This window comes from Dermacentor variabilis, chromosome 5 (genome assembly GCF_050947875.1).
Source record: "Dermacentor variabilis isolate Ectoservices chromosome 5, ASM5094787v1, whole genome shotgun sequence".
Taxonomy (NCBI): domain Eukaryota; kingdom Metazoa; phylum Arthropoda; class Arachnida; order Ixodida; family Ixodidae; genus Dermacentor; species Dermacentor variabilis.
Window position 1 is genome coordinate 190,170,773 of NC_134572.1, and position 23,223 is coordinate 190,193,995.

The 23,223-nt window shown below is 45.1% G+C and overlaps 1 protein-coding gene across 1 annotated transcript in view; it reads right to left on the bottom strand.

Moving 5' to 3' along the window:
- The window catches only part of LOC142583408 (cell adhesion molecule Dscam1-like), a 680,687-nt gene that overhangs the window by 504,266 nt on the left and 153,198 nt on the right, over nucleotides 1-23,223 (bottom strand). The window contains exons 18-20 of the mRNA XM_075693861.1: nucleotides 13,948-14,206; nucleotides 7,092-7,238; nucleotides 5,587-5,739 (exon numbers count right to left, since the gene is read on the bottom strand). Of these exons, the coding sequence (XP_075549976.1) occupies nucleotides 5,587-5,739; nucleotides 7,092-7,238; nucleotides 13,948-14,206 (559 nt within the window). The remainder of the gene's footprint in view (nucleotides 1-5,586; nucleotides 5,740-7,091; nucleotides 7,239-13,947; nucleotides 14,207-23,223) is intronic.

Below are 23,223 nucleotides of genomic sequence, written 5' to 3' on the forward strand. Positions count from 1 at the left end.
TCTCTCGCTCGGCGTTAGCGTAACCGAGCTCACTCGCTTGGTTCTCGTTCTTTTCTCCTGTTCGCGGTTGTTGTTGTTTGTTGCAATCTGTTTAGCGTCGTTCCTCTTTGCATGTTGCAGGCTGCATGTCGTTCGATCTTTGCTTCATCTGTTGCTATTTGATCAGTGCCCTTCACGTATTATGTCGCCTGCCATTTTCTCCGCGTGTACGTTCGCCACCTCTTCGCGGGCGTACGTATGAATTGCGTGCCTAAGGTGAGCGTGAGCACGCCTTTCACTCCAGAGCAATTGCCACTTCATTGCCGAGTACAGCATGTCCAAAAGTTGTTGGTAGTCACGTCGTGGATTTAGTTTCCGCTTATTGCTTTCTGTGGTTCCTCAAGCACGATCTACGCATTCCAGTGTTGATGCCTGGCGTTATTGGGAAACATAGTTACAGTTGTTTGAGAGCAATGACAGCGACGACAAGCAAGTGAACAAACACAAGTTATTGAGGTTGTTTATGTTAACGTCATTGAATCAAGTCGACAAACTCAAGTTATTGAAGTTCTTCAAGTTAACGTTGTTAGATCATGTGGACACAAACAAGTGCATAAGTTAGCACGTGCCTGTGTCCATATGCTTGTTTTCAGTGTCAGTCAGCTTAAGCAATCCTAAACATGCACATTCGGGCCATGTGTTGTGAAGTGCAGCCACCGCATACCTTATATTTGGCATCTCTGGGACATCACGTGGTGTGCAGCGCATGCGTCATCGGCTGTAGGGCTGGAACATAATCCAAGCTTGAGTCCAAATTCCTCTTTTGGAGAATTCAACGAACGTGAGCGACAGCAGTGTGTCGTCTCTGTGCAATTATGTTCACTGACTGCGGAATAATTTTCGAATGCAGCTGGTCGCAGTTCGTGCGGTCATTTCGCGCGACGTCTAATCGCTATCGGGGCTTCGTATTTGGCGTAACTGCAGTGGCGCATTGCAGGTGAGTGAGCGATACCACACTCGGTGGAGGATTGTCCAGGAGCTGAATGTCCAGGAGCTGTTCTTCCTTGGGAAGGAAAAGCTTCTTCGACAGTGATCACACTGATTCCCGTACCTAGCTGATAAGCACGTGCGGCTTCGTTTGTCGACAGCCTGGCCAAGGTAAATATACCTGGTAGCGAAGCTTCCATAGGAGCCCATACGTTCAAAACATGGCGGTCCATGGGTGGTTCATGGGGCTTAGCGCCATCTGTATGTGGTGGGAACACTTCCGGCGGAAGTAAAAATAATGTGACGCCATGTCCGTTAAAAGCAGAAGTGACGTCATTTTGTTTTCGAAGGCGCGAAATTTGTTTTGTTGTCCTTCCTTTGGAGCTATATATTCAAATGCCCCGCCATTCGACTTCATGGGTGTTTCGAGCTTTCAGCGTGGAAAGCGATGCAGGAAGAGGCCAGCCGTACGGTTGTCGAAATCGCATCCGTGCACAGAACATACTTTCTTTGGAGGTCGACGAAAGCTTTAGGTGTAGAGTGCTGATCCTATGGTCGGATGCCAAGCCCGTCGGCCAGCGCAGTCTCACGAAAACAACTACGCCATTATCTGGCGGTCGTAACCCACTCCTTTTAACTGAACAGATTAAGAAGCGATGAAGCTACCCGCGTCACCAAATGCAGACAAACTTCGACAAGCAAGAAAGCACAAACTGTGAGGGGGGCGTATTTCAACAGGTGAACTTTACGAGTGCGCCTTTCTGCCTATTTCAAGACGTGCATTGCATTGCGAGTGATACTGGCGTCAACTGTAGCGATGGGCGCTGAAAAGAAATGCATTTATTGATAGTAATAAAATTAAACTTGTATTTTCTTAACTCGTCACGAATATATAAGAATAACTAGGAATTTTATTTTCGTTGAATGAATCTAACTGTGTCTCGTTCGAATTTAAAAAATGCGTTTTTCTTTCCCAATGTTTGTTCCCTCCAAACATAGTCGCGCTTCAATCGCTGCTCCCATAACCCCCCATGCTGATGTCGGTGACAATCTGTACTGAACCGCTTTTCGCTCGAAGCTTCGCGACCTATTTGAATCGACCTTGGCCTGGCCTCGTAACCTTGCGACCGAAAATGCATTTTCAGGCAAAAGCCTTAATTGGTTCCTTGCAACGGCTCAAACTCGAGAAAAGCGGCGTCTGGTCCAGTGATAGAAAAAAAATAGTTGACGAGTGCTACAAAAATATCACCATCATACCCGAAACAAATAACACAATCTCGAGTCACTCACACTCACTTGAACAAGCAAAGATGCAATGGCTGAATATGAACGAGGACACCGAAGAAAAGAAGAACAAAGGAAAGAAAGAAAATGTCAACATCAAGAATGGCTCATAACCCTCCCTATAAGCAAGCAAAATTGCAATGGCTGACTACGAAAGAAGAAACGAAAGACAGAAAGAAAGACGGAAAGAAATACGGAATGAAAGAGAACGAAACAAAGAGCGAAAAACCTTTTTAACGTCTTTATTTCTCAATTTATTAGGCAAAGTTCGAAAGAACCTATCTAAACGAAACAACCTTTAGATAGTGCATTAGGCGCTCGCATGTACCGTTGAGAAGATCGACCTACAGCGTAATACGCTTACTTCAGACTACAGCTCTTTATGTCTTGCAAGAATTCTGATCCCTCTGTTCGGATAATTTAACGCATTATCCCATGTGCAGCAGGCTTTCGCCTTCACGTATTACGGGTGTGTAACGTACATGCTGCCAATTTTCTATATGTATGTGCTGCGTAATACGTCAGCACTCGTTTATTCTGATATGTAAAGGCAGGTATACAAAACACACACGAAAGAGAAATTAAAAGTGTCTGTGCTTTGATGTGCACTAGTCTTAGCGAATCGGTTAGGCTGCTGCAGTGATCTCTGTTTCTGTCTTCCCCAGTATGCACCTCAGTTTTCTGTTTATACGTCATTCTAAACCAGCACTACGGCGAATATGAATTGTAGGTGATGTCATGTGTTTTTATGTCATTGAAAAAAATTCTTGCACGTGTGATTGATTGTTTGGGTGTGACTCTGTTTGTGATCCTTATTACATAACTTGCATTGCATGTGGAGAACATAGACTGAAAATGTTATTTGGACTAGCGCAAGTTATGTGGTACATATTGTTTGTATTCTAGTGCCGCGTCGTCGTGCTGGTACGTGTCCCGCCCGGCCAGCAGCTTGTGTTAATTCCTTGGAGTCTACCGCGTTGGCCCAGCGCTTCATTGCCGGTGGGCCGCCAGATTTACTTCGTCATTCCGTTGGACGCCTCGCGTCCACAACCACCGACGAAATGCCGTTTCGGTCTTTTGGGTGAGAACGAAGTTTAGTGAAAATTCACTTTCTCTGGGAAGTCTGTCTCAAACGCGCGTGCGAGTTGTGTAAACAAAAACGCGTAAACTAAAACAAATGGAAACATAACTCGCCGAGGGAAGGGGAAAAAAAGAAGCAATACCATGTGGTCGACTATACAGACTGATATTACGCCATGCCTACAGTATGTAAAAGCGAAAAGAGCAGGGTTGGCACTACAGCGCCAACGTGGCGCCCAACGGAATGGCGAAGTAAATTTGGCGGCCTGCTGGCACTAAAGCGCTGGGCCAACGCTGCAGGCAGCAATGAGATAACGCAAGCTGATCGCGGGGCCGGACCGACGATGACATCAGAAACATGACGAAGGGTGGGGGGAGGGGGGGCGGTGACATCGATACACAGACGCTCTTTTTTCAACCAGTTTCGGTTTCAACGAGCCCGCCAAGGGGAACTAATCATTCGGGTAACGCCCACATGAACGCCGCTATTCAAAATTTGATCATTGGCATGGTATTATCGAGGACGGCCCCCAAAGCCCTCATTTGCTGTAGCCACATATTGTTGATATCTAGAAAGCTAATTACCGTTTTCTCGGTAATTATCCACGTAATTGCGGAAATTGGTCTATATCTAGAGGCTGCCAATCCGTATACGCGCATGGTAAACATAACGTTACCGTGATTTATATTTTCTTTTTAACACTTGGTGCAGCTAAAAAAAAACACCCTGTTAAGTAGGAGCTTGAATAGGCAGGAAGGAAAGGAGAACATGCCAGAGTAGGAATATACTGTCAGGTAGATAGCGACGACGAAGAATATAAAAACAGCACAACAAAAAGGTTACCATCATCCACGTTCAAGACACGCGAGTTCCTTCGTGAGAGCGACATCGAAGGCCCACTCACGCACATAAAGCCTGTTTTTGTCGCTTCAAAAGGCCTGGTATATCTCACATGCACGCCGGTTACCATAGTGCCTTAGTATTTTGCATCGATTAAATAATGCTCAGCCACAACGGGAGCTATGCGCGGCTATGTGTTTGCCAACAGACACCTTCATTAAATTGGAACGTTCTCTGGGGCGGTCATTTACGCAACGGCCACTTTGGCCGATGTAGCTTCGACCGCACGATAGGATAATCTTATACACTACCTTGTGGCAGCAATCAATTATCTTATTTCGTTTTCCTCATCACACATGCGACGCCTCGTGTCTTCCATATTCACTTGATGGCACATACTAAAGAATTAGTTTTTTGCCAAAAAAAAAAAAAAAACAGCTCAGATGTCTGCCTTGCGTGCTCCCTTTTTATAGAGTGAGACACTCGGCGGGAAGGAGTGGCCGTGGTTCTTGAATGCGAACTTTTCTCTTTTTGATTCTTACGTTTGATTGGTCACTAACGTCTCTCTCTCTCTCTATATATATATATATATATATATATATATATATAAATATATATACATACATATATATATATATATAGATATATATATACATATATATATATATATACACACACACACACATATATATATATATATATATATATATATCGCTTTATGATCGCTATCTTATGCGGCCAGTGGCTCTGTGGCCATACTGGAAAGGCTCTTGGCCAATGTGAGGTTCATACACGACCGATGACCCGTCGTGGGCCACGAACCACTTTCGTTTCGGCCGAGACACGTCTATGTCGAAATCACCCACAATTGCGATAGGAGTGGAGACGGCAGGGGTGATCCAATCAAAGGTCGCACACGTGGCATTTGTGGCTCGATATTGGTCCGTATGACGTGCCGCCCGCCGTCGCCGCGCACATTTCTTCTTCTGTTTACGACAGTGTTCTTCACAGGCGCACTGTTCCGCACTACTCACCGCACGCGGCCTATCCATTACACGGGTGGAAAGAAGCTGAGATAAGCTTACGTGGTTTGCCTACAGAGCCCCGTGACGTCAAACCGCAATCCGTACCAAAACAGTGTCTATTCCGGTTTTACTTATTTTATTACGAATTTCTTTTACCACAGTTTGTTTTGACACTTCTCGCGATTAAACGCAGCTCGGACATACGCGGCGATACGCTTTTACCTTATGCTTTAGCTCGTTTAGCTCTGGGGTGGTCGCCATCTTTTTTTGCCTATACGGACATAAACTGCCAGAACCTGGTGTATAACAAAGCGTCACAAGTTGTGACTGAGTACCCCGGAAACGGTAACAAGCTAGAACTCTCTAATGACACTGTCAACACAAGCTTACCGTCTTCGAGGGTGCGACAGAACACCGGCTCGCTCTCCGCGCCGAGGCCGCGCTGCGTGAACGCGGCCACCTGGATGAAGTAGTTTGTGTACTTGCGCAGGTCCACCAGGGTGGTCTCTTGACCCGTCACAGCTTTCTCTTCGCGGCCGCGCTCTGTGAGCAACATCGAAACTCCGTTCAAACGCGTGGCACCGGCACAGATCGTCAGTGATTTTATGGCCCGCCTCAGTTGTGTCTAACGAGCCCCGACCCGATACAAATAGAGCAGTGTGTAAGTTTTGAAGCGATATCAAGCGTGTGCTCCCTAGACTACAAGCCGCATTTGCGATTTACTTGCTTCAAATTCAGTGAAGCGCACGTTATTCATAAGTGGAGAATTATGCAGCCATATCTGTGTCACAAGAAGCGGTGATGCAGGCAGGTAAACAGCGGAAGGAAGAAACTGATGGTCCTCTCGAACGAAACCAACACGTGCCTTGAACTGAAATAGGCTAGATGCGTACACGACATTGGTGTTCTGGGCGTGCGAAACAAACGATATATACTGCAGTGGTTCGTTATATCTGTACTGTGCGTCCGTCCCAACCAGCGTTAGCCAAGCTGTCGAAAGAAAAAAGAATATTGATATAACACGCTGCAAGATACGATTTCATGACCTACAATGTTAGGTTTTCGGCGTTCTGACAAATTAAGAGCGCAGGTCTTAAAATCATATCTGGCATCGTGTTCTTTCAACTGTTTTCCTCGTTGACCAGCGTGGTTAACTTTAGCGGGAAGGCCTATATAGGCAACAAAAATGTAAGAACCGATACAAATATGCATCTTTTGCAAACACTCCTGTCTTAGTACATTTGGCCTCGAGATAATAAAGAAGTAAATAACTAAATAAATATATACGGATTGACAGTAAAGATTCAGATATGTAGCTGGGCATTCTGAAGCACTTTCCCGAGAAAAAAAATTGTTTAATTACGCAAACTTCTATTTCTCACTCTCTCAGTCTTATATTTAGCTACGATGCAAATAAATCAGTACATAAATGAAAAAGTAAAACAGAGCCCAGTTAATCGTCCTAGTTAGTTTACGTTCGGTTAGATTGAAAACCGACATGGCCACGCATTATGGAGCGTTCTATCAATAGCAATAGGCCGTAGGATACAATCGTTTTAGAATTTATTGCGCAGTAGCTTAAGAGCCTTTCCGTTAAAGCTTTCAGAATCCATGCACTGATTTACCTGCCATGCACAGGTAGTTAAGTAAGAAAATAAAGAAAAACAATATGAAAGAAAAGGCAGGACATCTTGCACATTTAAAAGCACAATCATCCATAAAGCTTCATAGGTAATATGGAAGATTAGGACGCAAGAAATAGTCTAGTAAACGCAACGGTTTGCATATTGATTTGGAGAACGTACAAGCCACCATCCAAACGGTCTTTTTTATTTGTAATGGGCTCACAAAGGTCTCGGGGGATAGGGTATTGGAGAGAAGAGTGCGAGACTGACCTCGGGAGGCAGGGAGCTGGGCGTACCAGATGCGGTAGCCTTGCAGGTAGCCATGGATGGCGCTCTTGTGTGGAGGCTGCCATGTGACCCGGATGGACTCCGAGCTCAGCGGCGAGCACTGCACCTCTTGTGGAGCCTGGCTGGGAACTGTACGACGCATATTCGCACGGGGCTTCATGGGTTGCATGGTTGCAGTAGGCCAGCGCATACTCCGAAAGTATACCATATTCCCGAGGCCTCAATGCTTCAAGCAGTAGTGAATAATGCCAAGAATGCAGAATGAGATCTAGGTTTTTCCTTAAGAGACTGAAATTTTGATGAATAGATACACAGTTAACACGTTCAGTTCATCTGCGTGCGAATATAACTAAAATTAGTCCTCGTACGTTCCTTGCAGTGAGACACGAACGTTTCCGAAAATGGCAGACACTATATCTTTTTTTTTGTTGTTGGACGAATGAAGTGGCCTGTAACATTATCTCGCCGAGAGTTTCCATTTTATTGCTGTGATAGTTAAACGCAGGTCTCCGTGCAAAGAACGGTAACGGACTGGCCTAGTTGCTAAGTCAGGTTTATTGTGCGGAATGGCAGCCGTCACTGTCCCCATCGGGAATGGAAATGACCATTTTGGTGTGCATGGACATGAATGCCATGACGTGATTATCATGAATGACAAAAATATGAGGGGATGGCTCCGTGTTCATTTAACTGGATAGGTATGACGATATGTTTGGTGCGACTTCCGTGCATGACATGACAAGAATTGCATGGAAAGTCATGCTCATAAATGTCTTGTCACTAATGTCATGCAATTTATGTCCTTCACGTCATGACACGCATGCCATTCATGTCAGGTCATGGGCGCAAGTCATGCCATTTGTGTGCAGATATATATTGAATTAAATGAACGACCACGACAGCAAACATGTCATTCATGCCTTTATGTCGTGATGTACATCCCATGAGAAGCATGAGATCTCATTGATGTGATGACATGACATGCGCATGTGTGTCTTGTCATTCATGTCTTGACGCGCATTAGATGCCATGACACGAATGTCATTCCTGTCATGACATTTACATCCTGTCATCCATCTCAGGTCACTCCTCATCATGGTCGTTTCTTTAGCTCAATATGTATGAATGTGCATATGAAAATATGCAATATAGCATATGGCACAGCACGTATGCAATATATGTGCATATAACATGTGAATAAAATGCATGCATTTCAAAGGATAACGATGGCATCATGCCGTAAGATGAGGTTAGATCAGAGAGATAAGATAAACACATATGATACATAGTATAAATAGATAAGATAGATGACGTAGCAGACAGACAGACAGACAGACAGACAGACAGACAGACAGACAGACAGACAGACAGACAGAGCGACAGACAGACAGACAGACAGACAGACAGACAGACAGACAGACAGACAGACAGACAGACAGACAGACAGACAGACAGACAGACAGAGAGATAGATAGATAGATAGATAGATAGATAGATAGATAGATAGATAGATAGATAGATAGATAGATAGATAGATAGATAGATAGATAGATAGATAGATACCGGAAGAGTGAATAATCGGGCCGGTTGCTAAAGCTTCATGGTTGTCAGGAAGCGTAGACACACACAACCATAAACGAGACACAACGAGAGCGCAGACTTGAAATTAACTAAGTTACCATCACTGTCGAAAGCTTTATGAAATTTCTACTTACGTACGACTTTAGTAACCATGGGGGAAAATATTTAAACTAAAAGTCTGGCATTTTTACTGGTTCTCCAGTGGCACCAGTTATTTGCGATATTTCTTTAGTTGCTTGGATAGGGTTATGGAAAAAGAATAGGAAGGCCTTGTAATTCAAAGGTTTAGATACATACATCATTATTTTTTGATAGTTAACTGTGAAATATTTTAGCACAAACGGAATAATATAGATGATCTGTTCGAGCAATAAGGACGGGCGCTGAGTTTCACGCATCAAGTTCCGCAAGATAACGCGTTACAGTTTCTTGATCTTGGAGTGAGTCTTGCATGAAAGTCATTTATGCTGGTCTTTTTCTCCGAGCACAAAAAAAAAGAAAGTTAATAGAGTTTTCGTTCGTCCACTCGAAGGTGGTAAAATCTTGTATTGCTGTCAACGTACTGCATGCATTCTGCAGGCAGGAAGTTGTGTCACCACAAAATGGCATATGTTTTTCAAGATTGATCGTTAGGCTACAGGCAGATAATTATCCTAGTAAAGTTCTGGGGCGGCTTGCACGAACATTTAATAACGAAAATAATAACGAATTTAAGAACGTGTTCTTAGATGTTCCCTAGACAATTCGTAGTCCGAACAACAACGCGTTCTTAAATTCGTTATTGTTTTCGTTATTAAATGTTCATGCAAGCCACCCCAGGTCATGGCTGCCCAAAAGGTTCTAAAATTATAAAAGGAAGATACGCTATTCATGATTAAAGAGGGCAAAAATTTGTGGTTGTGCCTTTATTTATGCGCGTTGTCACATAGAAAAAAAATAGCAGTGATGTTTTTTTTTCCTCAAGCGATAAATTGCTTTGTTATTGAGGAGAAAACAACAGAGAAAGGAGGTCTCATGAAAAAAAAAATATCACCAACGATTGCAATACTCCCTAATGCAAAATTTGATTGCCGCTCTATACGTGTTTTCATTTCGCGTGCCAATGTTTTGCATTATGATTACATTGGTCCACGGTTTATATTAGGAAGGGAACGCCGTAAGTAGCTCGCTTTCTTTCCATACAGACAATGCACGCTACTATGGCGCCCTGTCGTAGCCATCGTCGCCGCACAGCTCGTCTTGCGCAGCACAACGCTTTTCTTACGCGTTCGATTCACCAACGAAGAGAGTGGCCCTTCGTCGCGGGGAAATCGTGCTACCAGTGTCAGCGGCGACGACACCCGTCAAACTCTTGCCTTTGCTTCGTGTTGTCGACAAATTCAACTTCGCCCTGCCATCTGCTAGCCGCCTGGTTAGCTCAGATGGTAGAGCGGCTAACCCGGAAAGGCGGTGGTCCCGGGTTCGAGTCCCGGACCAGGACGAATTTTTCTTCAGCTATGAGGCTTTCCTTTCGAGGAACCGTATGGGTTTCCTTTGTAGCAATTCCTACGAACGCGTGGATGTCTGATTTTCATGATTTTCCCTTTATTCATTACTTCTCTCCACCTTGCGGGTTTCCGCAGAACTACTACGTCAAACTCTTGCCTTTGCTTCGTGTTGTCGACAAATTCGACTTCGCCCTGCCATCTGCTAGCCGCCTGGTTAGCTCAGACGGTAGCGCCGGAAAGGCGGTGGTCCCGGGTTCGAGTCCCGGATGAATTTTTCTGCAACTATGCGGCTTTCCTTTCGAGGAACCCGTATGGGTTTCCTTTGTAGCAATTGCTACGAACGGGTGGATGTCTTATTTTTCCTTTATTCATTACTTCTCTCCACCTCGCAGGTTTCCGCAGAACTACTACGTCACACCCTAGGGAGCGTCACATCGAGCCTTACGCTCAGCCGCTCGCCATCGTCCCTTGCAGGAGCAGTGATAACGGTCACACACGCTGGTACCGCGGACGAGCGTAGCCTTCACCACCTCACGGCCGGCCGCCTGACCTGCCTGTCCATACCTCGGAAGCGCAGATTAGATCGCCCACGCAGTGGCCTAACCTAATGAGCCCGCCGGCAACTCAGCGCATGCGCAAGCCCTTTCCCCTGCGCTCTTCCTTCACTTTCCTCCTCGCGTGCTCTTCTTTCATTTCACGCTGCGCTCCGCGTTTGCTTTGATCTTTCGCTGTGCTAGTTCGCTCGGTTACGCCAAGGAACGATGGCGACGCTCAACGCAGGAATGAGCACCTAAGAGCTGCGTTCCGAAAAAATCATTATAATTCGCTATGTTACTCGTGGGCGCAACTTTGTCTACTGCATTCCTTTGTCCCGCAACAATGTACGTAATGGGTAGACTGGGCGCTGCTTAAACGCAAGTCGGCGCAAGCACCACAATGCGCTAATGGCACGGGGTTTTCATTTGTGTGCCCATTTCGCAAAATGTGGGTGCATTCCGGAATTATCGCACACTTCAGTATGGCATCGCAAGCAGGACTCGTGAACTAGGGAGATAGCTGAAGCTTTTCTTTTTATACGAAAAAACTCCGTTTCACACTCCTGAGACCCTGGTTCGATTCCCACCCAGCCCATCTCGCAAGTTGTTTTTATTTATGAATTGCCTTCCGGGATTTTTTGCCCACGGCCAACGCCACCGACACCGATGCCAACGACACCGGCTTTTCTGCGACGCGAGCTCCTTAACGCTGTCCCGTTAAAAAACCCAGGCACTTTACTGAGTTCACTTTCGATATAACTGTTAGAGTGAAAACTCATTTCTGGACGGCGTGTGTTATTAGTGTAATTTTCCCCTTTTCTTGTTTCTTTCTCCGCCTTCTCACGTATTTATTCCGTGCGTGAATAAAATTCTCTTCCAGTCAGCGCTTGTTTTTTGTTCTTCGCTGTGTGTGTTCGCGCTTCCAAACAACCATGAAGCAGGATGGATTAGGTAAAATAGACAAGATTAGATTAATATAATAGATAGATAAATGTACAAGTTAGATTAGATAGATTCAAAAGGCACGAAGCTCGCAAAGGATGCTTCGGATTTCAAGACGTAACATCTATATGTGGCTCGATATCGTCACCTTTTATGCCTAACATCACTAAACCAAACCGCCAGTCTCCATAATCACAGTGTTCACAGCGTGAGATCATGCTTAGTGATAGAAATTTTAATGCGTTAGCTTTCTAGGCCTAGTTCTCTCAGAAATCTGTCGCCACGTCGATCCGCCTGTGTCCTTAACGCGTGACACGATGCGCTCGATCCTTAGGTATACTGGAATCTGCGGGGTATATGAGAAAGATCTATAAGTATGTGACAGATTTTTTTTTGCGTGGGACTATATATAATGACTACTGAACAGATAGTAGGGGTAATTAAGGTTAACAAAAGTCTTATACGAATAATTACGACTAAATCATTCAAGCGCCTTTACAATCAATTGATGGTAATTAAGAATAATTTTGCTTTAGAAAATTCATTTATGTTGAATTATTTACCCAAAGTAAGATTAATTAAAGTACATTTATTAAGCAAAGTCACGATAATTAAAGATACTTAAGATTATGTAGCCTAAGTTGGGTTGATTAGTTTCCTAAGGCTAATAAGACTACTTAGACTATTAAGTATACTAAGGCTACCTAGACTACTGACTACTAATTGACTACTACTGACTACTAAGACTACTAAGGCTACTTAGACTGCTGATACTAAGGCTACCTAGACTACTGACTACTAATTGACTACTACTGACTACTAAGACTACTAAGGCTACTTAGACTGCTGATTAGCCTTAGTAGCCTAAGGCTAATAATAAATAACTAGGGTAACTAGGAGGGCTTAATCCTAACTGAAAGTAATTATCTTAATTGTAAATGAAATAAATAATAAAGATTAATTAAAAAACAAGAAGGAACTTGGCAAACGTCACCGTCATCCGACCAGATGTGTTCAGATATGTCAGACAAGTATGTGTGTAAGATGAGCGACTGGAAAGAACGCTTACGAACGATCGCTCAAGTCCCTCTATGGAGTTTCCCCAGTAATTTTTTTACCACTGGAGTCTTGCTGTCACTATAGAGAGATTTATTTATTTATTTATTTATTTATAGATACTGCAATCTTTTACAATATCTTAGCAGGGTGGGAACATACAAGTACATTTATACAAACATACAGTTCAAGCAATCATGCCGACGCTTGAATTGAAAATGGCAAAAGGACAAAATGCATGAAGAAAGGAGCAAATAATGTAGGTGCGGTTGATTCATGAATCCAGGTGCGCCTGAAAACTGGATAAAGAATTTTGTGTAACGACTTCATCAGGAAGTTCCGCCACATCTGGCCCTTGCGCCAATAAACTCTACAAATCAATCAATTCATCAGGAAGCTTATTCCAATCAACTATTGTTCTTGTAAAATAAGAGTCTTTGAAGCAATTGTTGTGCGGTGTTAACAGGGTTACTGCTAGGGAGTGTTTATGACGAGTAGCATAACCAGTTAAAGGTGTTAAGATGTGTGAGGTATCAATATGGCAGGGGCCATTCATTAGCTGAAAAAAGAATTTTAATCGGGAAACACGATTTTGTTCTGTAATCAAAGAGAAGCAACTACGCTTAAGGAGATCTGTTATAGAAGTTCGACCTTAACAATTGTAGATGAATCAGACAGCTTTCTTTTGAATTCTTTCTAATTTCTCAATATTTGTTTTTGTGTAAGGGTCCCAAATGATTATTGCATATTCTAAAGTAGGACGAACTATTGTATTATATGCCAGGAGGCGGACAGTTGGTGTGTAGAATTTTAGCGACCGTCTAAAGGTGAACAATTTGCGAAGACAATTAGCCATTACATTGTCAGTATGTTTTCACCAGAGATGGCGAAGTGGGAAGCCTGGGCGCTATCATAGTGTTACGAAGTCACGTTAACCAGCGCTCTCGTGGCGATAGTCCAAGCTATAGGGCGAGCATGCACACCCACCGTATCAGTAAGGAGTCACAGTCGTGCATCACGTATTACGTCAAGTGAAAACTGCTTATTAGTGCTGATGTGGCTTAACAGATACTGCAATAAGGCGGCATAAGCAGTTATCCCCGTTGCACTATGCTGAAAAATAAATTAATAAGAGGTCCTGGTAACGACGGAATAAACTGATACATCAAAGCCTTTTGGCATATCAGTGGGGCCTTTCGGACATTCGACTACCAAGAGTCGCATGCAGGGACTGACCGTCATCAAGCGTGGAGACGGCAATCTCGTCAGAGCGTGGTCCGGGTCCGGCAGCATTGAACGCTTGCACGAGCACCAGGTAGGGCGAAAACTTGCGTAGTGGAGACAATAGTACTTCAGTGGGCACGGCTTCCGCCGAGCCAACCTGGGGCTGATCGAGCTGCAGTGTCTTATAGAGGTACGGGTCCCCCGGTTGATCGAGACGGTAGCCCACGTAGTAGCCCTTCAGCTCGCCGTGCCACAGCTCACGCTCCGGAGGCTGCAAAGAAGAAAAAAGAACTCTAAGATGAGATATCTGGGCACGCTTTCAGTGATAAAAGCGAGCGAAGCTGCAAATAGCGTGTAAGAATCTTTTACGCCTGCTTTGACGAGTAAAACTTTCTATCCGTTCTGTCTGCTTTTGCCGCGCTGTATAGAAGGTGCATTACGACGCCTAAAGCAGCGGATATGCAGTCGCCGGACTCGATCGGCCAAGGACAGACTTCCGCAAGGAATGCATTCCGCTTTACCGCAGCTGATCAGTGCGCGAGGCACGAGCTGAGTTGGAGAATGCGGACATATAACGCTATTATTGCACACAGCATCCACAACGTGCAGGACCCACTGGTCCATGCTTTGAGCCGAACGCACCTGTAGGCTACTAAAGGCTAGCATGCAAACACGGACGGCACATTTGCGCTTCATATTTTTCCTTCTTGGGTGGCATTTTGCGCGCCTGCCTATCAGTAGCCGTTTTCACGTGAATGTCACGGCAGCGCATTGCATTTCTTAGCGAATCGCGTTGATGCTATGCGCCAGGGTCTACACGTGGCGCATCCCCACCTTCGTTTCAAACAAATTCGGTACCTGTTTCCGGTGAGTGCATCTCGTCGTTTGATGGAGGAGAGCTACACGCTGGGAGCTGCGCGCTTTCCTCATTCTCTTTCGATGTGACTCGCCAGCGTTTACCTGTACGGCGTCAGTCGACTTATCCCTTTCAATTGACCTTCTCCAGGCAATAGTCAAACTTCGATTTAGCAAAACCTTAACAAAACTATCTTCATCTCCCGTTTTTAGTTCCACGGAAGACGTGGTATTTTTTTTTCGTGATTTAATGAACTAATTTTGTGATGAAGTTTCGATTTAACAAACTTTCGGAAATTTCAAGCCTGTACTTGGAGCATACGCGCATCTCTGCCCTCTCCAACTATAGCGCATCTACTCCTCACAAGCGGACCACGCGCCTCACCTTGGAGGTAATCTGCATAGGCCGAGCCGAGATGATTGGTGCTTCGATGCGCATCGTGTTCCCTCGTGTCTAGTATTGGCGGTCGCGTAATCTCCGAGACGTGGTACGAAGCGCTCGCTCACGTTGTGACAGCGAGTTGATGGACATCGAGTGAGATCTGTACATATTAACCTGAGCGGGCACATGACATCGCCAAAACTATATCCAACGAACTTTACATCGGTATTCTGGCTTTGCTATCGCTATACATGCTTTCTGCCAAAAGAGTGACATTTTACGGCGAAGCTGCTAAGGGCTAATTCCCCTAGAATCGTGTCCGTGCGTAGAGACAAAGCTCCCCTAATGTAGACCGATCCCGAAAATAGTGCAATACCGGGCCGACCTGCGACGGAGGGGACGCAGGCGTCAAGCATCCCCCATACGTGGGCCAATCTCGAAGACAGTGTAATACCGGGCCGACCCACGGCGGAGGTGAAGCAGGCGTTAAAAGGACACTAAAGTCAAGCTAAAGTGATAGATTAGTGCTTGAGAATCTCTAAGGTGTCAATATCATCGCTAACAGAGCCTTAATAATCGAGAAATTGAGGCAAATGCAGGACAGGGTTAGAGATTAGGATTAGAGAAGCAGGCGTTAAGCCTACCCCCCCCCCCCCCCCCCCCACACACACACACGCACACACGTGGGCCGATCTCGAAGACAGTGAAATACCGGGCCGACCTCCGGCGGAGGCGAAGACGACGTTAAGTACCCTCCCCTCCACACACACACATGTGGGCACATCCCAAAGATATTGCAATACCGGGCCGACCCGCGGAGGACGGGAATCAGGCATTCAGCACACCCTACACGTGGGCCAATCTCGAAGATAGTGTAATACCGGGCCCACACGCGGTGGAGGGGAGGAGACGTTAAGCCCCCCTCCCCCACGTGGGCCTATCCCGAAGACAGTGCAATACCGGGCTGACCCGCGGCGGAGGTGATGCAGCCGTTAAGCATTCCCCATACATGGGCCGATCCCGAAGATATTGCAATACCGGGCTGACCGGCGGTGGAGGTGTAGTTTGCCATTAAGAGGCCCACATACACAGCTTCACTCGTCATTATTCTTCACCGCATAGAAGGTCATTGAGTTCTTTCTTTTTTTGCTCAGAAGGAATATTCGTATCTGTAGCACATATATTTTATTTATTTTTTTTCTGTGGCCGCCACCTGATGACGGCTCCGGACAATAAGTAAAATCATCCATGGCGTCCAAGATTTACGGCGCCGCTAGACGCAACACACGCAAATCTCGGACGCCGTGAGGCACGTCGATACATTGCTCTTGGCGCGATCTGCACCGCATGCACTGAGGCTCATAACAACACTATTGTGGCCCGACCTTCTTGCGATTTCTTTATAAGTGCTTACTGACAAGGTACTATGCACCAGAAATGTTCTGGAAATTACAGAAGTTGTTTTTGCTGCAGCGACAGTAAAACCTGAAATGAACGAAATTAGCGATTTAACAAAGTTTCTTTGTTGTAAGAAAAACTTCGTTATATCGAGGCATCACTTAAACCGATTTGTTTTCGACCTCTCAGCTACCACGGGAATGACGTGTAATACACGGACTTGTCTAGTATAATATTTTTGCTTCTATTCAGACATTCTTAATTATGACGTTATATATTTAATATTTTTAAAGTCCCAAGCAACAGTTTTCTAAACGCACGGAGGCAATAGGTTTCTGCGCGCGTGTGTAACCATCGTGAAGTGTTGTGTTTAGCATGCAATGTCTTGTAAATGATCAACTCACAGTGTCAAAACGCTACTCGAAAGTAAAAGATGAAGCTGACGGCCATATCAGTGCAATATGTCACTCTACCAACACATCAATAATTGCCACGTTGACTGAACCGCCATACTCGTAGCTCTAATAGGCACTAGCGAGAGTGTTTCCTCTAGTGATATTTTACGAAACTAAGGTCTTGCTGGTAGTGGAGGCGCTGTCGGTAGTGTGACAAGCTCAACGTCCCAAACAGGCGTCCCAAGCAAGCAGGCCCGACGCTGTATGTGAAGCGCACATGGCGGCGTGCTAGCCGCGAACGCCCTGTGTAACCATGAGAAAGGGGCCCTGAAAAGCCGAGTGACGAGCGATTTCCACGATCTGCGTGTCGACTACTCCGTTATTAAGCAGATAATCAATAACAATCGCGACTTCGATCAAGTTCAATGCAACCTGCATCACCTACACAGTTGCAGATGCACGTGCACCTGCAACACGACGTGCTTGGGGTTAATTTACGTCCTAATTTGCGTCACACCCCATCCTCTGTAAGATTACTTGCCTACCAAACGCTCGTCCCACCGTGCGCGATTTGGGATCCCCACGAGATTAAGCTTTAAAGAATTTTTGAATCAATCGAAAATCACGCTGTGCGCTTTACTTACTCCGATTATTCTTATCTAAGAAGTGTCACAGCACAAATGGTGAGAGTCAGCGCTTCCAGTGTTGATTGCCGCAGAACAATTTCGGGAATTGTACAAATTTGATCTCTCGTCGATTAACCGCGCCATCATATTACCGCCGCTCACCGACTATCGCTTCGTATAAGTCACAATAAAGCTGACCATCCTCTACGTGCCCAAACTTTGTCGTATCTGACATCAGTTTTCGTCAAGGCAAAAAGACGGAACAACTTGCCAGCCGCATGTTGTGAGCAAGATCGCCCCTAATATACTCGAAGCGCTTCAGGCGACCATTGTTAAATAGTGTCATGGCTCACTCGTTACTTCCTGGTACCTGCCGTGTTGGCTTAGTGGCTATGGCGTTGCGCTGCTGTGAGCGAAGTCGCAGGGTTCACAACCCGGCCACAGCGGCTGCATTTAGATTGAGGCGAAATGCAATTATGTATCGTGCATTGAAACACAGGTGGTCAAAATCAATCCTTACTGCGGCCTATATTATAATGAGATGGAAGTGCTGGTGCATAGAAACCAAGAATACCATTTTCAACTTGTTCTTGGGTGATGTAAACTGGTACTTTTTAGATGCGTAAATCTATCTATCAGATGAACTAACTTCTTGCACTGTGCATCCCTTACAAACGTTCGTTTAGACTGTGTATAGAATGTCTAAGACTTCTTGTAGACGACCTTGCCTTTCTATAGATTTGGTCTATTGTTGATACAAAGTCTATAGACTGTCTGTTGACAAAAGGTGATGAGATTTGTTTTTGTCTACTCGCATTCTATAGCCGGCCTGTAGAAAATGTCGCTAAGGTGATTGTTTCTTTTTGTCTACTCCCGCTATACACACTAGCTATAGACAAAACTTGATACAGTCTCTATTTATTTTAATATCTTTTTGTTACTATCAGGGTGGTTGAGGCGTTACAGGGAGGAGTAGTAAATATTTATACAAATCAAGAAAAAAGATACTTTAACATAGGCGATAAGCAAGCCCACATTTAAAAGCTTCACGTTCAGGAATTTAGACGATTCAGGCGGGCAGATGGTTCCCGTCTAGTCTGGTCTTAGGAAAGAATAAAATCGATGATCAATGCGGGAGGACACGGAATTTTCAGCAGTGAAGAGACTTCGTTTGACTGATTAGTTCGCGTAATATGTTTTGCGGAAAGTGGAGAGCCGAGAAAGATGACGCCGCATGGAGAGATATGGAAGGTCTAGGGTTCTTTTCATGAGTGTGACACTAGATGCACGCGAGTATTTAGTCGAAATAAAACGAGCTGAACGATTTTGAACAGGTTCTAGAGTCAATGATATTATATTAGGGTCCCATACGGAAGACGCATATTCCATCTTAGTTCGAACGACAGTTTTATACAAAATCAATTTTAAAGTAATTGAAGCAAGTTAAAACTTACGGCGAAGGAAACTAAGCATGCGATTACAACTGCTAGATATCTGTTCGATATCTGTTCGATATCTGTTCGATATCTGTTCGATATGTTCATGAAAGGTCACTGGTGATGTGTGCGTCAAGATATTTACACACAGCGACAAAGGATAAAGGAGAGTCATTAAGCACATACGGATGCGGGTTAGCTTTGGAAGGAACTCGTGCTAATTTCATTGCCTTGCATTTAAATATATTAAGTTTCATGAGCCAAATGTCCCGCCATGCAGAAATGTTATTAATGACATTCTGAAGAACATTAGTATGAGATATAGGTTAGAAATTTGTCTGCATATAACACACTCGTCAGCGGACAGTCTGAATGATGATGTTGCGAGATCAGGAAGATCATTAATATAGATCAGAAGAGCAGAGGTCCTAGTACAGATCCTTGAGGAACACCCGATCTTACTGATGAAAGATTAGTGTGATGGTCATTAGCTGTCACGTACTAAGTGCGATCACGCAAAAAACAATCAATCCATTTTAATACGGCATCATTTATGTTTAGTTTACTAAGTTAAAAAAGCAGAAGAGGATGAAGCACGAGATCAAATGCTTTAGCGAAATCAGTGAATACAACATAAACGTAACAGGAATGATCCAAAGCTGCAAAAACGTCCTTAGCAAAAGTGATAAATTCCGTTTCACAAGAATGATTTCTTAGAAAATCATGCTGATTGTCTGTAAAGAAGGAATTGGATTCAAGGTGACCGACGAGGGCAGATTGGATGATATGTTCAAGCAATTTGCATGAAATTGATGCTAATGATATTGCTTCGTAGTTTAAGGGTCTCTGAACATCCGCAGACGTGCACTGGAACCACCTTGCCCACCTTCCAGTAATCGGGGAACGTGCCAGTATGCAAATATTGGGTAAAAATTCCTGACAGCGTAAGAGAAGAGTAAGTATTGGTACTTCTCAACAAATTGTTGTTAATATCGTCAACACCTGAAGAGGAAGACATTTTAGAATTATGGACGGGTTTGGAGATTCCTTACCAGTCAATGATGATATCATCCATGAATGGGAAGTCTAGGGAGGATGCGTCGGTAAGGGTAACCGCAGTTGTTGTTGAGCGAAAGAGTGAGTGAGTGAGTGAAAACTTTATTGAGTTATAGTAATTGAGTTTTTATGTGGCTGGGGCTGATTCTTCAGGGATGTCTTCCTCCCTGTGTCTTCTCCGGAGGACTTCACCCGCTGCTTTGTCCGTCCTCTATCGCAATAGTCGGTTGCTCTCATTCCAGGGCTCCGCTGGCCTCTGCTATCCATCGTGCACGCCGCACTAGACCTAGCTGGTCTTCGTAGCGGTCGCTGGGCAGCATTTCCTCCCAGTGATCGCTTGGGTGTGATATGATTGGGACTACGTCAGTTTGTTGAGATGCCCATGTTATGTGGTATAATGTTGGTTTATCATTGCCCCATGGACATTTGTCCTTATATAGTGTGGGGTGCATATGCTTAGCACGTTAAAGTTAGGGTACGACCCTGGTTGTAGCTGTCTCAATGCGACAGCTTTATTCCTTCCTCCCACCGCTTCCTGCTGCTTCTGCAATTCTCTAAAATGGCCGAGTACTCTCCGGGTACAGGCGTGGGTTCCTCGAGGCTGTCGACGTTGGACGTTCGGTAAATAGTGTACTCTCGAGCACTCCTGTCCCCATCTTGCTTCCCTGCCACCCCCGCGTGTCCCAGTACCCATACGATCTTGTGTGTGATCACTTCATATGGTCCTGTGTCAGTTTGTTGTTGTGTTAAACAGTCCACTGAGCAGAGTATGCGGAGTGCTCGGTGACTGATTCTGTCATGCAAGCAGTTGGGGCAGGCTGTTTGCGAGTCCGAGAGTTTTGTTAGCGACTGTCTGATCGGATAGCCCTCCACTGCCACTAGAGCAACGGTCACTTCCTCAGCCTCGACTACCGTGCAGTCTTGTAGCGAAACGCTGGTTCTCTCACGTAGTGCCCATTCGACCATCGTTCCTACTGCATTCTTGCTTCCCCTTTGTCTGGTGTATATGGCTGCGTCCACATGAAGAAAATGAAGAAAACGTGTTATTTAATAATGTGCAAGATCGGTTCGGTGGAACCAAGGGACCGCGGTTACATTTCCCTATGATGTTTTATTTTGGCTTCACATTAAGGATGGTCCATAATTTGCGTGGGTTAGTAATCAGCAACCGAGGCAGGGTGTCTTGAAAAATGTTGCGTTTCGCGGTGAAAAGAGAATTTTCGTATTCCGATGTCACAGCATGATAAGCATATCTATCAGTCGCGTTTGTTGACCTGCAGCCAGGAAATAAACGCTTTTTCTTGTTTAGCAAGTGCTTCAATGAAATAATGAAGCACGGTGAACGCTTAGTACACGTTATTCGACAAAGTCGGATGTACTTTTCAGTAAGGGTTGTTGGGACTACGTCAGTTTGTTGGCATGCCCATGTTATGTGGTATAATGTTGGTTTATCATTGCACTATGGACATTTGTCCTTATATAGTGTAGGGTGCATTTGCTTAGCACGTTAAGGTTAGGGTACGACCCTAGTTGTAGCTGTCTCAATGCGACAGCTTTATTCCTTCCTCCCACCGCTTCCTGCTGCCTCTGCAATTGTCTAAAATGGCCGGGTACTCTCGGGGTACAGGCGTGGGTTACTCGAGGCCGTCGACGTTGGACGTTCGGTAAATACTATACCCTCGAGCAATCCTGCCCCCCTCTCGCAGACAGCCTGCCCCAACTGCTTGCATGACAGAATCAGTCACCGAGCACTCCGCACACTCTGCTCAGTAGACTGTGAAACACAACAACAAACTGACACAGGACCACATGAAGCGATCACACACAAGATCTTATGGGTACTGGGACACGCGGGGGTGGCAGGGTTTGTTCTTTCTCTATATACTGTCCATAGACAAGAGTCAATAAGGTTTCTATCCTTTCTAAAGCGAAATCATTACTGGCTGTAAACTTGTGATTTCGCCGTGGCGGTGCTCTGAGGAGCCACATGACGTCACAATGCGCGCCTCGCCGCGAATATTTCTCTTTCGCTCACTAGTCACTACTGCGCATGCGCCACTAGTAGCACCGAGCCACAGATGTTCCGCCGCCGCAGTTTGGTAAGACGTCACACCGCGTTCCTCGTCGTTTCGGTAGCCTCCGCTCACTTCGCCAGCTGCGTCGCATGTCTGATAACATGTCGGATGCCTCAAAAGGAGAGCTCGTGTGCACCGCAACCACAGTTCAGGCGGCAGTATGGATGGCGACAATTCTGATAAGCGAAGCAGGCCTGGAATCGACATCGGAACGCGATGAAGAGGAAATGAGTCGCCCAGGAAACAGACGAACAGCGCGCCGAATGACTGGCTAAACGCCGCAACATAGCTAGACAACCAGACTAACCTGGACTTGCAATCAAGATTAACCAAGGCTAACCATGCTATGCCTTAGCTTTGCAACGTGTATCCTGGAATAGCCGAGCTAAGCCACTGCCAATTTTTTATCTATTCCAGGGTTACAAATTGTCTATAGAAGAAAGTCGATAAAACGTTTGTCGACCTTCGTTCTATAGACTACCTATAAACAAAAATCGATATCATTTCTATTCATTATTCTTCATTCTTCGCCTATAGGCTGTCTATTGACGATAGTCCATAACGTATTATTTATTTTGTCTACTCCCCGTTTATAGATTCATCATCATCATCATCATCATCATCATCATCATCATCATCATCATCATCATCAGCCTGGTTACGCCCACTGCAGGGCAAAGGCCTCTCGCATACTTCTCCAACTACCCCGGTCATGTACTAATCGTGGCCATGTCGTCCCTGCAAACTTCTTAATCTCATCCGCCCACCTAACCTTCTACCTCTCCCTGCTACGCTTCCCGTCCCTTGCAATCCAATCCGTAACCCTTAATGACCATCGGTTATCTTCCTTCCTCATTACATGTCCTGCCCATGCCCCATTTATTTTTCTTGATTTCAACTAAGATGTCAATAACTAGAGTTTGTTCCCTCACCCCACTCTGCTCTTTTCTTATCCCTAAACGTTACACCTATCATTCTTCTTTTCATAGCTCATTGCGTCGGCCTCAAGTTAAGTAGAACCCTTTTCGTAAGCCTCCAGGTTTCTGCCCCGTACGTGAGTACTGG